The 13,205-nt window shown below is 39.8% G+C and overlaps 1 protein-coding gene across 1 annotated transcript; it reads left to right on the top strand.

Annotated features, from left to right (window-relative positions):
- The first annotated feature begins 4,290 nt into the window (after positions 1-4,290).
- Positions 4,291-5,403, top strand: LOC140160010 (uncharacterized). Its single transcript, XM_072183278.1, has one exon. It carries the CDS (start codon positions 4,291-4,293, stop codon positions 5,401-5,403), a length of 1,113 nt encoding a protein of 370 aa, XP_072039379.1.
- Positions 5,404-13,205: the final 7,802 nt, after the last annotated feature.

The following is a 13,205-nucleotide window of genomic DNA, read 5'->3' as shown; positions in this document are numbered from 1 at the left end:
AAAACATTACATGATGTTCCGAAAGTGATAACAGAAGAAGATCAAAAGAAGGTTGATTAATACGGTTGTGGTTATGCCAATAATGGCCCAGAACGGTTCCGAATGTCATCACAAAAGATGCCCCCATCCCATTCCAAAAGAAGGTGCTAAAAGTCGTCACAAAAGAAGATTGATGTTTCCAGTTTTTTCATCTGTTTTACATGTCAATATCGATCCGGTTCGTTACCAAAAATACTGGCACATACCTTAAAATCTTCTGAAAGTCACAAACGGTTTTGTCTCAGCATTTATTAATTTCTAGAATATGCCTCAAATACCACCTTAAGATCTACGCATGACGACATCATGATAAACTTTTTTTTATTGTCATTGCAAGGCCTATTTAACTATTCTACTGCTAGCAACATTTGGCATTTATTGAACATTGACTTCAACGTATACAGCTGTATACCACCACACCAGGTTCAACCAAGTTAGCAGATAAAGGGCAACCAGTTATTGACTTTTCTCCTGGTAAATTGGTCAATAAGCAAACATTCTTGGTCTGAGCAATCCGACATGTTGACATAAATTAATTGATTGTGTGGTTACAGTATCATTAACAGATTCTATACACTATAGCAGAACAACAAACACATACAGGCAAGTATTTTGCCAGTATCAATAAAACTATAATGAGGCTATTAATGTAGCCCAACTGTACGTACAATCTGGCAATACCGCTAAATCTTAAAGAAATGAAAAATATCTGTTGCAATTTCGGATTTGCATAAAAGTAATTCTAGTTCATCCAAGTTGTAAAACAATTATTTCTTTTAATACAAACACATTCCTTGGTAAGACAACTTTATAGCGCTGTTTGAATATCAACATGAAGTAGTAATGACAAATTTAAATGTACACTATCGCCTCTGTAGTTTCCTGATTACATAGACAGCACGATGATTTTATTTTTATTCTGCAACTCTGTGAGGAAATAAGTACGCCAAAACCCATCGCAATAAGGACGAGCGTTTTTCGCCCAAAAAGATAACACTAAAAGTCGTATGGTGTGTCAAGTTGATCCAAACAATAAGTAATCCCGCTGCACAGAGAAATTTTGTTGACTTGGTCCAAAAGCTCCAAAGGTAATTTTCACTCCAGGGAGTAACTTGGAACAGCCATATCTGGCCAATCAGTAGCCAGAGTTCCGATCTACGACATCACGCCGACCGACAGAATACTAAAATAGGTAAGAAAATACATAATACTTCAATAGAATGTGGGTCAAGAAATGTTTAATCAAGGTGGAAAAAACTGGAACATTTAGAAAAGAAGTTTGAAATCGAGCGTGTGAGAGAGAGATTAGGAAGAGGACTGGAGAGCGAGGTAGAGAGATCATACATATTGAAAGCTGTATAAAGTTTCAAGTTTAAAAAGGTAGTGTTTGCTAAATGCTCCGGAGGGAATAGGGCTTCTATTTATAAATTGTTTCAATCAATAAAGGACCATTAGTGTATTACTGTAGAGTCATTTGATATCCGTCAAATGATTAGAAGATCGTAAGCTCATTCAACAGTTCGTCTTTTACATAATTATGCAGTGTAATATCAAAGGTTACCGAGAATGTCATATACTTTACCATGGTGTATATGTGTCAATTATTCCTGAATTACAGGTATTTATGGCAACCATGAACTCAAGTGTAGCATGGAAAAAATTATATCCCCACTTTACGATGTACTAAACGTAATGACATAATGTACTTGAATTAAAAACTATGTAGGATGAATGAAATCAAAGCATTTGCTCTTGTTTCTAAAATATTTTGTAATGGGTTTTTTTCTTCGGTATACCGTAGCAAAAGAAATTGTGAAAAGCAAGTCTATTTTCTATATTATTAAAGCACAACTTCTAAAAGTTTAGGTGGGTTTTTCATACAAAAATGTTTGTTCTCCTACCCGCTCGCAGTTATTTTGAGTGGTTTACGAGGTTCGGTTTTATGAAAATGGTTAAGCAGCTTTAATAATATTATATTATATTACTGAAGCAGAACTGAAGCATATATCTGTACACAACCTGGTCTCCTTACTTAACTGCCGTATATATTAAGTTAAAACTGACTATATAGCTCAGTTTAGGATGACTACACTGACGCCCTCTGTTGGTCAAAGTTATATTAAAATGCCAATTAGCGACAGTCTTTCTTAGCCTGCTAGGCTATTTATATTAGAACTCCATTAGCCCGCCAGGGCTTAAAAATCTTCAAGGCTGCAAGCATGGTAAGGGCTGAGCGGATATTGACAACTAATGGAGTTCCAAAATATAATAGACCCCTAGGGCTATACATCAAGGTAAATGCATGAACTTAATGAACTTTTGAGGGCTATTGTTTAAAATAGTTTACCACTTAATTTCCTTCCTTTTTCAGGCTCTTCTTCGTGGGCTAGATTAAAGTGCAAGTTTAATCGCTATTGGTTCTTAGTAACCTGCGGGGCAACATTCAGTAGTTGTATGTCGTGTCGTATTGGCTTTCATATAAAGTTTTGTTTTAAATGAATGAATGAATGAATGAATGAATGAATGAATGAATGAATGAATGAATGAATGAATGAATGAATGAATGAATGAATGAATGAATGAATTAAGTTATTTGGGTCAGAACTTAAAATAGTAGACAGTGGCTTTTAACTAAGCGGAGTCGAATTAAAGTTATTGGGGAGAACATTTTTTCTGGCCTTGTCTATTAATTTTTATGTTTTTATATCCTAGGCTTGTGTATAATACCTTAAAGGTCTAGTTGTTTTCCTCAGTCGCATATCACCTTGGTTTAAGATGTACGGTCACGCGTGCTTGGTAGTAATTTGGTAATAATTGCCACGACAGCTACAAAATGTATCTTTGTTTAAAATAATATGAATAGATAGTATGACCACGTTATTTGTCACCCTGTATACGTAGTATCTTCTGTAGATTAACACAGTGCTTCGAATCGGTGTAAATAGACATTTCGAAATTGGTATTGATTCACATAATACTATTTTTGACTTAATATCACGTTCATTGTCAAGCTATTTTCCCAGATCTACTAACCTGGTGAATATACCGTATCACTCACCGTAATATCTTGCAAACATGATGAAACACAAACGATAAGTTAAATATAATTATTCTATTTTTTATGAAAATGATGGTGGTGGGTGACAAGCTTGTCACAGGTTTAAGTGATGCGTCTAGTGCATGTAGTTGTAGATGTAGATGTAGTTGTAGCTGCTGTTTCCCTATCCTTCATACCTACCCTTCCTATTTCCTATCATTCTCCTAGCTTCACTTCTAGTCTGCTTGCTTGAAACACTCCTATGCTGCTGAGCAACCCAACTTGCCGCTGGCTAGCCGAAAGGTGAAAAGAGAAGCAGTGTGCGTAAGTCTTTTCCTGTCAGTACACAGCCTCTCCTTATTCAAGACTCTTACATAACCTCCCTGTTGGTCACTACCGGTAACTGGATATCTTGCGATTCCAGGCAGATATATAGGTGATCTCGGAGCAGCAAGCGGCCCTAGAGGTGCAGTATGCATGACCCACCGGCGTGTGGATACGCTCTGGTGCTCACCAACGCTTGCCCCAGCTATGGGCAAATAGTTAAGATAGATCACTATCTTAGGCGGAGTAGAGATTCAGGCTCAAAACGGCAAAAGAGTGCCTGAGATGAGTTCAACCAGCAGCCAGTGATCAAAATCAGGGAGTCCTGAGACCTGAGCTATATACTTGGAGCTATGGTTGGAGCCATTGGTGACAAGAGCAAAGGGCGGATGAAGAATTCAGTGCACTGCACATTCTCAACGGCCACTGGACAACTGTTGATAGGAGCTGCGACCATCAACAGTATTCAGCAATTGAAAGACTTTAAATGATGGCTACAACTAAACGCACTAGGGTTAAAGCCCCTACCTTAAATCCAAGTTCTGAATCTGTATTAGCTACTAATATTAATGATGTGAGCACCTTAAAGCCTCACGGACGGGTGTGCACGGAGAGAGGAGGAACAAGGAAAGAGAATCTACTAAAATGTAAGCAATCAATGTTTGTATCAACCTTGAATACAAGAACACTAAGAAGCATTTACCTTCAAGAGGAACTATGTGGATTGGCTAAGCGTTACAACCAAGACATCATCGGATTACAGGAGCATAAAATAGTCCACCCTGAATGAACCAATCAGACATCATGACCTCTTTGATGGATACCAACTAGTACCATCATCAGCATGGAGGAATAGAGCAGGCATAGCGGTTGGAGGTGTTGGAATTCCAATGAGTGCCAAAGCAAAGAAGACCCTTCTCTCCTGCATATGCATAACACCAAGGATAATATGTGCTACCTTTGGAGGAAGTCCCAAAACCACCGTCATTGTCACATATTGCCCAACTAATGTGTCTGATGAGAAAGAGTCAGAAGAGCACTATATGCTACTGGACAAGTCCATCAAACAAGTTCCAGCTCACAACTTCCTTATGGTAATGGGCGACTTCAATGCAAGAGTTGACAAAGAGCACTACAAATTCCCCTACCATGATTCCACCAACAGAAATGGAGAATTGCTGCACACACTGGCAATAGAGAATGAACTTGAGATACCAACTGTGAGCTTCTGCAAGAAAAAATCCAGATTATGGACATGTACATTACCATCTGGATTTAAGGCACAACTTGACTACATTCTTGTACGCAGGAAGTGGAGGAATAGCATTCTCAATTGTTGCTCTTTCGCAAGCATTGGATCAGATCACCGTGTTGTTACAGCAAAGGTACGTCTCAGCTTGAGATCGAATGGCAAGACACCACCACGGAAGATCAGGTACAACTGGAAGGTTTTGGCACAAGATACGCAACTACAAGACATGTATGCTGTTAAAGTACGGAATAGATTCAGTGCTCTGCAACATGAAAGTGATGGCGATGAAGATGCTACATCCACATATCAATGTTTCATACAGGCAAACAGGGAAGTTACAGAAGAACTGATACCAAAGGCCCCCAAACGCCATAAGGGGACAATCTGGACTGATTCCAGAACAGACAGTGCCCGGAATGAAGTGCATGAAGCATATGTGAAGGATACCCACGAATGCACTAGTGTATCAAGATCAGAACTACAAGCAAGGAAGAATCACCTAAAAGAGACATATGACAAAATTGATCAAGAAATCCTGAAACAAAAGATCAGCCAGGTAGAGAAAGCAGATCAAAATTGCCAGCATAAAGCTGCATGGGATCTGATAAATGAGATCAGTGGAAGGAGAACTGCCAAAAAAGGTCAGATCAAAGGGGACACAGAGAGTGAGAGACTGCATTCTTGGTTTTCCCATTTCCAGCAGCTACTTGGGAATCCACCAGTCATCACCAATGAGGATGAGCCGATATAGCAGGTGCATCGGGAATTTTACATGCGAACAGATGCTTTCGATCAGGAAGAGTACGAGGCAGCAAAGAAGGTCATCAATGAAGGAAAAAGTGCAGGTGATGATGAAATCACACCAGAAGTTTTAAAGAGATGCAACCTTGATGACATCATACTCTATTTCTGTAATGAGGCATTACTGCATGGTAGGAAACCCGAGCAGTGGTCAATTCTCAATCTCATCCCAATTACAAAAGGCGGTGATCTCAGAGAGGGAAGGAATTACAGAGGCATCTGTTTATCATCCATAGTAGCAATGACCTACAACAGACTACTACTCAACAGAATTCGTCCCTTCCTGGATCCGGAACTACGAATGAACCTAAATGGCTTCCGCCCTGGAAGGTCAACAGTGTCACAAATATTGGCCTTGAGAAGAATTATTGAAGAGATAAACAACAACAATCTGCAAGCGGCACTGGTCTTCATCGATTTAAAAAAAAAGGCATTTGACACCATCCATCGAAGGATTTTCCTAGACATCCTAAGAGCATATGGGGTACCATGGCGGCTATTGGAAACACCTATGAGAACACGGTTGCCCATTTTACCACACCAGATGGAATCACCGATGACTTCATAATTCAGGCTGGTGTACTGCAGAGGGACACACTTGCACCATTTCTATTTGTAACAGTCCTCGACTATGCTCTCAGGAAAGCACTACATGGGAATGAAGATCGTCTAGGGCTCACACTAAAAACAAGGAAAAGTCGGAGGATAGGCCCGCAAACCATACAGACCTCGACTTCGCTGACGACATAGCACTACTGGCCGACAGTCTCAGTGATGCCGAAGAGCTACTTCATCTTGTTGAGACTGCAGCACTACAGTCGGTCTCAGCATGAACGCCAAGAAAACCAAGGCAATGATTTGCAATATGGCTGCTTCCCCAATCCGAACACTTGATGGAAGCCAGCTTGAAGTAGTTGAAGATTTTAACATCAGGAAAGCCCAGGCATGGAGGGCCTGCAACAGCATGAACACGATATGGAAGAGCAGCCTGCCTAGAAATCTTAAAACCAAGCTTTTCACCACCACAGTCGAAACAGTTCTGATGTATGGTGCAGAAACCTGGACAATTACATCAAAGTTTAGGAAGGCGCTTGATGGTTGTTACACAAGACTACTGAAAAAAGCACTTAATGCTACCTGGCACTCGCACACCACCAATAAGGAGCTGTACGGCAATCTCTCCCCAAACTCCGAAAGGCTGAAAACAAAAGGCTGAGATTTAATGGACACTGTGCCAGAAGTGAAACAGAGGCAGCTTCCAGAGTTTTGCTGTGGCAGCCTACGCATGGTAAAAGATCAAGAGGACAACCACGGAAGGACTACATTAAGCAACTAATCGAGGATACTGGACTAGAGAAACAAGACATTGGGAACTGCATGCAGAACAGAGTTGTGTGGAGAGCCATCAGCGGAGTCCGACTAGACAAGTCGATATAAGCAAGTAAGTAAGCAATGAAAATGATAATAAACTATTCCCGTTCCTTTTCCTCAGTTTTCTTCGAAGGTTAAGAAAGCTATTACTATTTGATGTGTACATTATGTGAGGTTCGGGTTCGGGGCATACAGATTACGTCTATAGATTTTAGTCAGTACTGAAATGCACTTGCAATGTACCATTTTTTTGCAAATGGGAGGAGCTTAAAATATGGCTCTTAAAAGTGGTACGTACTACGTACTCGGAAAGTTTGATTGTACCCCCACTGGGGTCAAATGTTATATGCTTACAGTATAAAAACTTTCCACTCAAGAGCCATTTTTTCAAAGGCTACTCCCACATTCAAAACTTATACATTACAAGTGTAATTCAGTTCTGATCAACAGTTATTGGTATTTAGGTTCAGTACATATCACCTCAAACTTCAATAAAGTTGATATTATCAGAACAATTCAGTTATTTACCCCTCCCCCTCCTCCACCCCTCCATCCCCAAAAAAATCAAATTCAGTATCCTTAAATCTGTCATTTTAGGCTAATTCACTACATTATAAGCATCATACATGTAAACTCATGGAAGGCGCGTTTTCTTTCAAAAATTATTCCCGACACAACCCAATAAATATTTGACCCGGGCGGTTTATGCAGATCCCTTTCAGATTAGTCTTGGCACATCGTGAAGATATATAATGTCAAGTCTGTATTAACCTTCATCTAACAAACACATTTTGTGTAATACGTCTAACGAGGGGTTACACTGTAAAAAGTATTTTACTCAACACTGAGTAAAAGGTCACAGCTCAACAGTTGAGTAAAAAATTACCCAACATTGGGCTCTTATAGGTCACAACTCAACTGTTGAGTAAAAAAAATTACTCAACATTGAGTAATTTTTTACTCAACTGTTGAGCTGTGTCCTTTTTACTCAGTGTTGAGTAAAATATTTTTTGCAGTGCATCTAACAAACACATTTTGTGTAATCATTGTAATACGTCTAACGATGGGTTAGTTGCAAAGCGTAAAATGTCAACATTAGTTATTTAATCATGTCACTTGTTATATATGTATCTTGTAACGAACGTTTGTTGACGAACAATAACTTAATAACGAATACTTGTTGCATAATTCGACACCGAATAAACAAATTAAAAAACAAGACATTAGCGTGTAACATCAGAATGGAATGACACAAGCATTGTAAAACCTGATATTAGCGTTTTGATTGTTTGGAGTAGTGGTTCTGTCAAATTTACTAAAATTGATAAATGCTACTAGCGCTCTTTCAATCATGTGACTGACTTCCTCAGTAGTTGATCCCCCGACACTGCAAATGCGCTCAAACCTTTTTAACGTTGAAGATGTCTTTATTTCCTTTGAGGAAAGGGTTTTGAGTTAGATGGCAGTCCATATCTCCCAACTTCTCCTTGAGGTACCATTATCTTCCCTTAATCAATCAATTTTTGACATCCGTCCATTCACTAATTGAATTACTTTCTTAAAAGGGGCAAATATGTGGATAGACCATTTTATCTCCAAACTAAATATATTAAAATGGCACATTCATTTCGACGACCTCGTTCATTTCCGAGAAATGTTGTTGACCTGTCCCACTTTTTTTCATTTGCTTTATTAGCATTATATACCTACTTGTACTGGATCTAATTGTTGGTTTAAAACTCTGGACATCCTTAAAATGCTTACTGTAAATATCAGGAAGTGTGTCATTCATTTTAATAGTTTGAATGACAGACGTTGAGTAGAACGCAATCTGGGTTGATAATATGGAAAGGTTTCGTCTTGGCAATGGAAAATGGGCTAAATTTTCGATATTTCCCGGGGATCCGACAAATTCCAAGAACACGACTGGAATATCAATAATCAGAGTCTAAGGTTTCTAGTGATATAAAACTTATTTTGATTGGATAAGAGAAAGTGCCCGCGTTTTTTATTTAAAATTGGATAATGAACATCTTCAACTGTATTCATGACTATTACATCCACTTTAGTAGTCAATAGTCAAATATGGGCTCAATCAATCCAATTTTATATCAATATAGGATCGAAACTTTTCCACAAAATTTTAGAAATATCCATTTTTATTTTTGACCCAAACAGATTGGGCAAAATAAAGAAAATCTAACTAATGTAATGTACTTTGATTTGATGAAACTAGATATCCTACAAAAATCTAAGCCTAATATTTCTGGCAAACCGCTGCACTCCGTTGGTTTATTATTGTGATCGGAACGCATACGTAATACCCTTATAACGACTTACGTACACGGCTCGTGAGAAATGATACAATTTTGGCTTTAACTTTGGAAGAACAGAGATATAACTATTGCACGTTGATTAATTCACAATGTCCTCCAGTACAAACATATCGCTCTTACACATTCGTAACTTGTTATTATTATTTATTCATAATAGCAGCTGTTGACGTATATCGAGTCAATCATTTACCTTTTACTGCTGGCGTGCGTGCGAAACGAATGACAAACTTCTTTATATCTTCAAACCTTCAAGTGTAACGGATGTAAAAACACTTAAAACAGTATAAAACAATCAAATCATTTTGAGAGGAAAATCGCAGTGGTAAACAACAAAATGCACAGAAGACTTTGTTGTTCTTTTTGATATTTGTGTTTACAGAAAACCCTACGGCAGAACGCACACAAAAATGACCAACTTTATTACTTGACCAGAGACTGACCATCTACAGCTGCAAGCAAATAAGAGCACAGATTATAAAATGGCGATGAAATAATCAAAACAATATAACTTATTGTGCCAAAAGCATCTGTCTCCGGAAAGACCCGTGACAATATTGTAACAATATAAAAGGTGCCAGCAACACCATGACAAGTATGTGATAACTATTTGAAAATATTGTTGCTCCCTTACACGTTTCTACGAAAGAGAGAAAAACACATCTGTTTCCTATTTTAAACGATTGACCATGGAATGTGTGAATATGCAGTCAGATGTGACTTTTTCTCTTCATTTTATTGATTTGTGTAAGTAAGATTCGGGAATTGACTCCGATCGGTGATTTTTAACACCAGAGTTCTTGAATCATACTACGCATATTAGGTAAGGGAAAGTGAGTTTGGCTACAATAGAGAAATTGCAAAAATGAAGTTTGAAAATTTACTTCAACTGGAACGGCAACTTCAGAAATATCGATTGGGTTTCTTGCTCAAATGTACTCCAACGCGAACGTATGATTAATAGAAGAAACTTTGTAGTCGCTCTTCACAGCCGATTAGGCCAGTAAATCAGCTGAAAAGGTCAAAAAATTGCAACATGGATTTTTTTGGCGGAAAACATTTCTATTAGGTGCCCTTATCAACATACTAAAAGTCTACCAAACTCAACCTCAGCTAAATATGGATAACTCGATTTTTTTCAAAATGGCCTCCAAAATGATTAAAATGATGGACAAATTAATATAGGAAACAGACTCACTATGTCACTTATTGGTAATAGTAACACGATTCGTATGTCTCAAGCCATGCTTAGAGGGTCTGAAATAAGATTCATCACTTTTTCTCACTTGTAAGTTTTCAAAATGGCCGCCAGAATAGCTGGAACGGTCACTATTCCATCACTATGGAATTAAATAATTAGCACTTGTAAAAACAAAATGATATTTTGGGACCACAAGAAACCCCCTGTACCACAGAAAAAGGTTTTGACACCCCCCAGAGAAACGGGGATGTCCAGTATCACCAAACCCTAACGACATATCGCCTCCACCAACGCACGTTTCTTGTGACCCTCTACGTATGAACGTATTACAATCTTGAGGGGTGGAACGCCATAAACGCGGGTCAGTCTCAGTTCGTGAAAAGTAAGTATTGTGCGCTTGTGTATCTCCCTCTCACATCTGAGTACGGGGAAACACTGAGCTACTCTACTTACCTCCCACGATCTCTTTGATACGCGCAAAGTACCCTCTGAGGCAGGTGCAATTTTAAGGGTCCTCGCCAATTATCAAGGGTTGGACCCCGGACCCTGCCTTTGAAATTTCAAGAGAGAGAATTGAAAACCCGGGTTGAAAACTTGCTGGAAAACTAAAATGAAAGTGTACTCAGGGAGCTTGACGTATTATGTGAACCAGTTTTTTCAGTGGAATAACAAAACTAGGATTTTCTGCTCTATGCTTGGTTCAATTTTTACGGGTCACGCGGACCCGTACCGTATGAAATTTGCGGGTCCGCGCCTACTTTCACGGGTATTTGACGCAAGGACGTGCCTTATTTCGAGCGCTGCTCTGAGGGCCCTGACTGGGCGCGACGGTTTCATCGCATATACCCCGCAATGAGAACTAGATCAGGGAGGCACATCGGGTAAGGATTAAAGGACAGGCATGGTCCGGTTCTTGTCCAGCAACCCAGCCCGAGGAAGGATAGAGATTACCCCGGTGGTAATGCGTAGCTGGTGTCAAGTCCTACAGCGAGAGGTCCTCCGTGGGTTCGAAGGCCTTGGGTAGATACTGCAACACCAACAGGAGGGCCCATTCCGGAACAGGAAGCAAACTGTGGGTATTTCTACCACAACGCTCTTAATGAGTTCGGCAAGTGCTGGACTCGATAAGACCGTCATAGACCCCCCCCAGTCATGATGAACCGCTATGGCAGTTCTGTAGGCTAAAGCGGTACAAGGCATACAGTCCCCGTGGTAAGGAAATCTGTGATTGGTAGAATCGGCGAAGTCGCGAATCGTAATTCTGTCTAGTTGACTGTTGCCTTGCCTTTCAGCAAGCACAGCAACCGAATATTAATGGCCCGCTGTCTGGACGGACTGGCGGAAATACGCCAAACAGTCAGGTGGAGGTTGTTGATCACCTCCATCTGTACCTGGTGTCAGTGGCGTGGCGGAACTGTGAGAAGATTTACGCGGCATAGTCTACTGACTGCCTACCGCCCTTAATCCCGGGTGAAGTAAGTCGGAAGCTGATGGTTCTGATGGGACGATCTAACCTCTGAAAGATGGACAGATATATGGATACTGCTGAGTGAGGTGCCACTCTATTAGCTTCTATTAGACAAGAGAGATGAGGACTGACCCCCCCCCCCAAAAAAAAAACAATCGGCGAGTCAACCCCGGCCAGAAGTTCCGTACCACCTCCATTGACACCATAGAAGTAGGGACACTGTCTCCCTGCAAATGCTGGTAGCTGTGACTTTTGGTGCCCACTCCCTGTTGATGTAAAACGCAACGGTCATGCTGTCATACTGAGTTGATTTATCCACCCGGAGTGGCAGGAGTGGAGCTGCCGAGGAACCGGAAATATGAGGATGCCGCCACGCTTGGAACTGCCCGAGGAAGTATAGCTGTAACTCCCTCGTACGCAAGTGGTAGCTCCGAACGCTGGCCACCAGCCCTAATAGGCGAAGCCATACTCGAGCCTGAACCGATGCCGCTTGCCTGATAGGCCTAATCAGAGCGCATAATCAAACATCAGCGATCCTCAAGCCTATGGGAGATACACGGACCCTGGCGAAGTCTATCCCCCCCCCCCCCAGAATTATTCAAGTGGAACAGTAAAAATAAGTTACAGTCATATTGCAGTCATACTGACAATTAAATCACCTGTTCGAATCACCCCTGATTTATAAGTCTTTAGAATCGACTCTGTAGCTCTTTGTGGGAGAAATTTTTGACGACGCTGTATTAAATGTTATATTAGGACCGTCCATCCAATTACCATTCAAATATTTACTCTAAAGTATCCGATACACATAATTTGTGGATCATAACTTATATGTACTATTTTAATACTGATTCATGTACTATTTTAATACTGATTCAGCTTCTATGGTGAAAAGTTGATTGTCCTGTCTGTATTCACAGCCCATAATGAACGTATTTGGCGGCCATTTTGAAATTTTGAACAAAAAGTACGCAGACAAATTTTTATGAAACGGTTAGGGCATAAGAGCATTTGTAGGTCAAAATGTCACCCAATTCCCGCATGGACACTCATATATATTGAAATCACAACTGTCTTTTTTACGACATTTTGGCTGCCATCTTTTGCAGAGGTTGAAATAGAGTTAAAATAGTTAAAATAGAGACTTAAGAGCAACATTTTCTGAAAATAGAATTCATGTTGCAATTTTATTTTGACCTTTGGAGATTTCGGGGCTGATTTTTGCTGGCCTAGATCGCTACCGAATGAAATGAATTATCCAAGAGTAAATATCAAAAATATAAGGGCTCTCGTTGTTCTTTGTTTGCACAATATGTCAGTAGAAATAATAATAAAAATAATAATAATAATAATAATAATAATAATAATAATAATAATAA

Source organism: Amphiura filiformis, chromosome 9 (assembly GCF_039555335.1).
Source record: "Amphiura filiformis chromosome 9, Afil_fr2py, whole genome shotgun sequence".
Classification (NCBI taxonomy): Eukaryota; Metazoa; Echinodermata; class Ophiuroidea; order Amphilepidida; family Amphiuridae; genus Amphiura; species Amphiura filiformis.
Note: the sequence above shows the minus strand (reverse complement) of the source record. Positions and strands in the feature narration are given on the sequence as shown.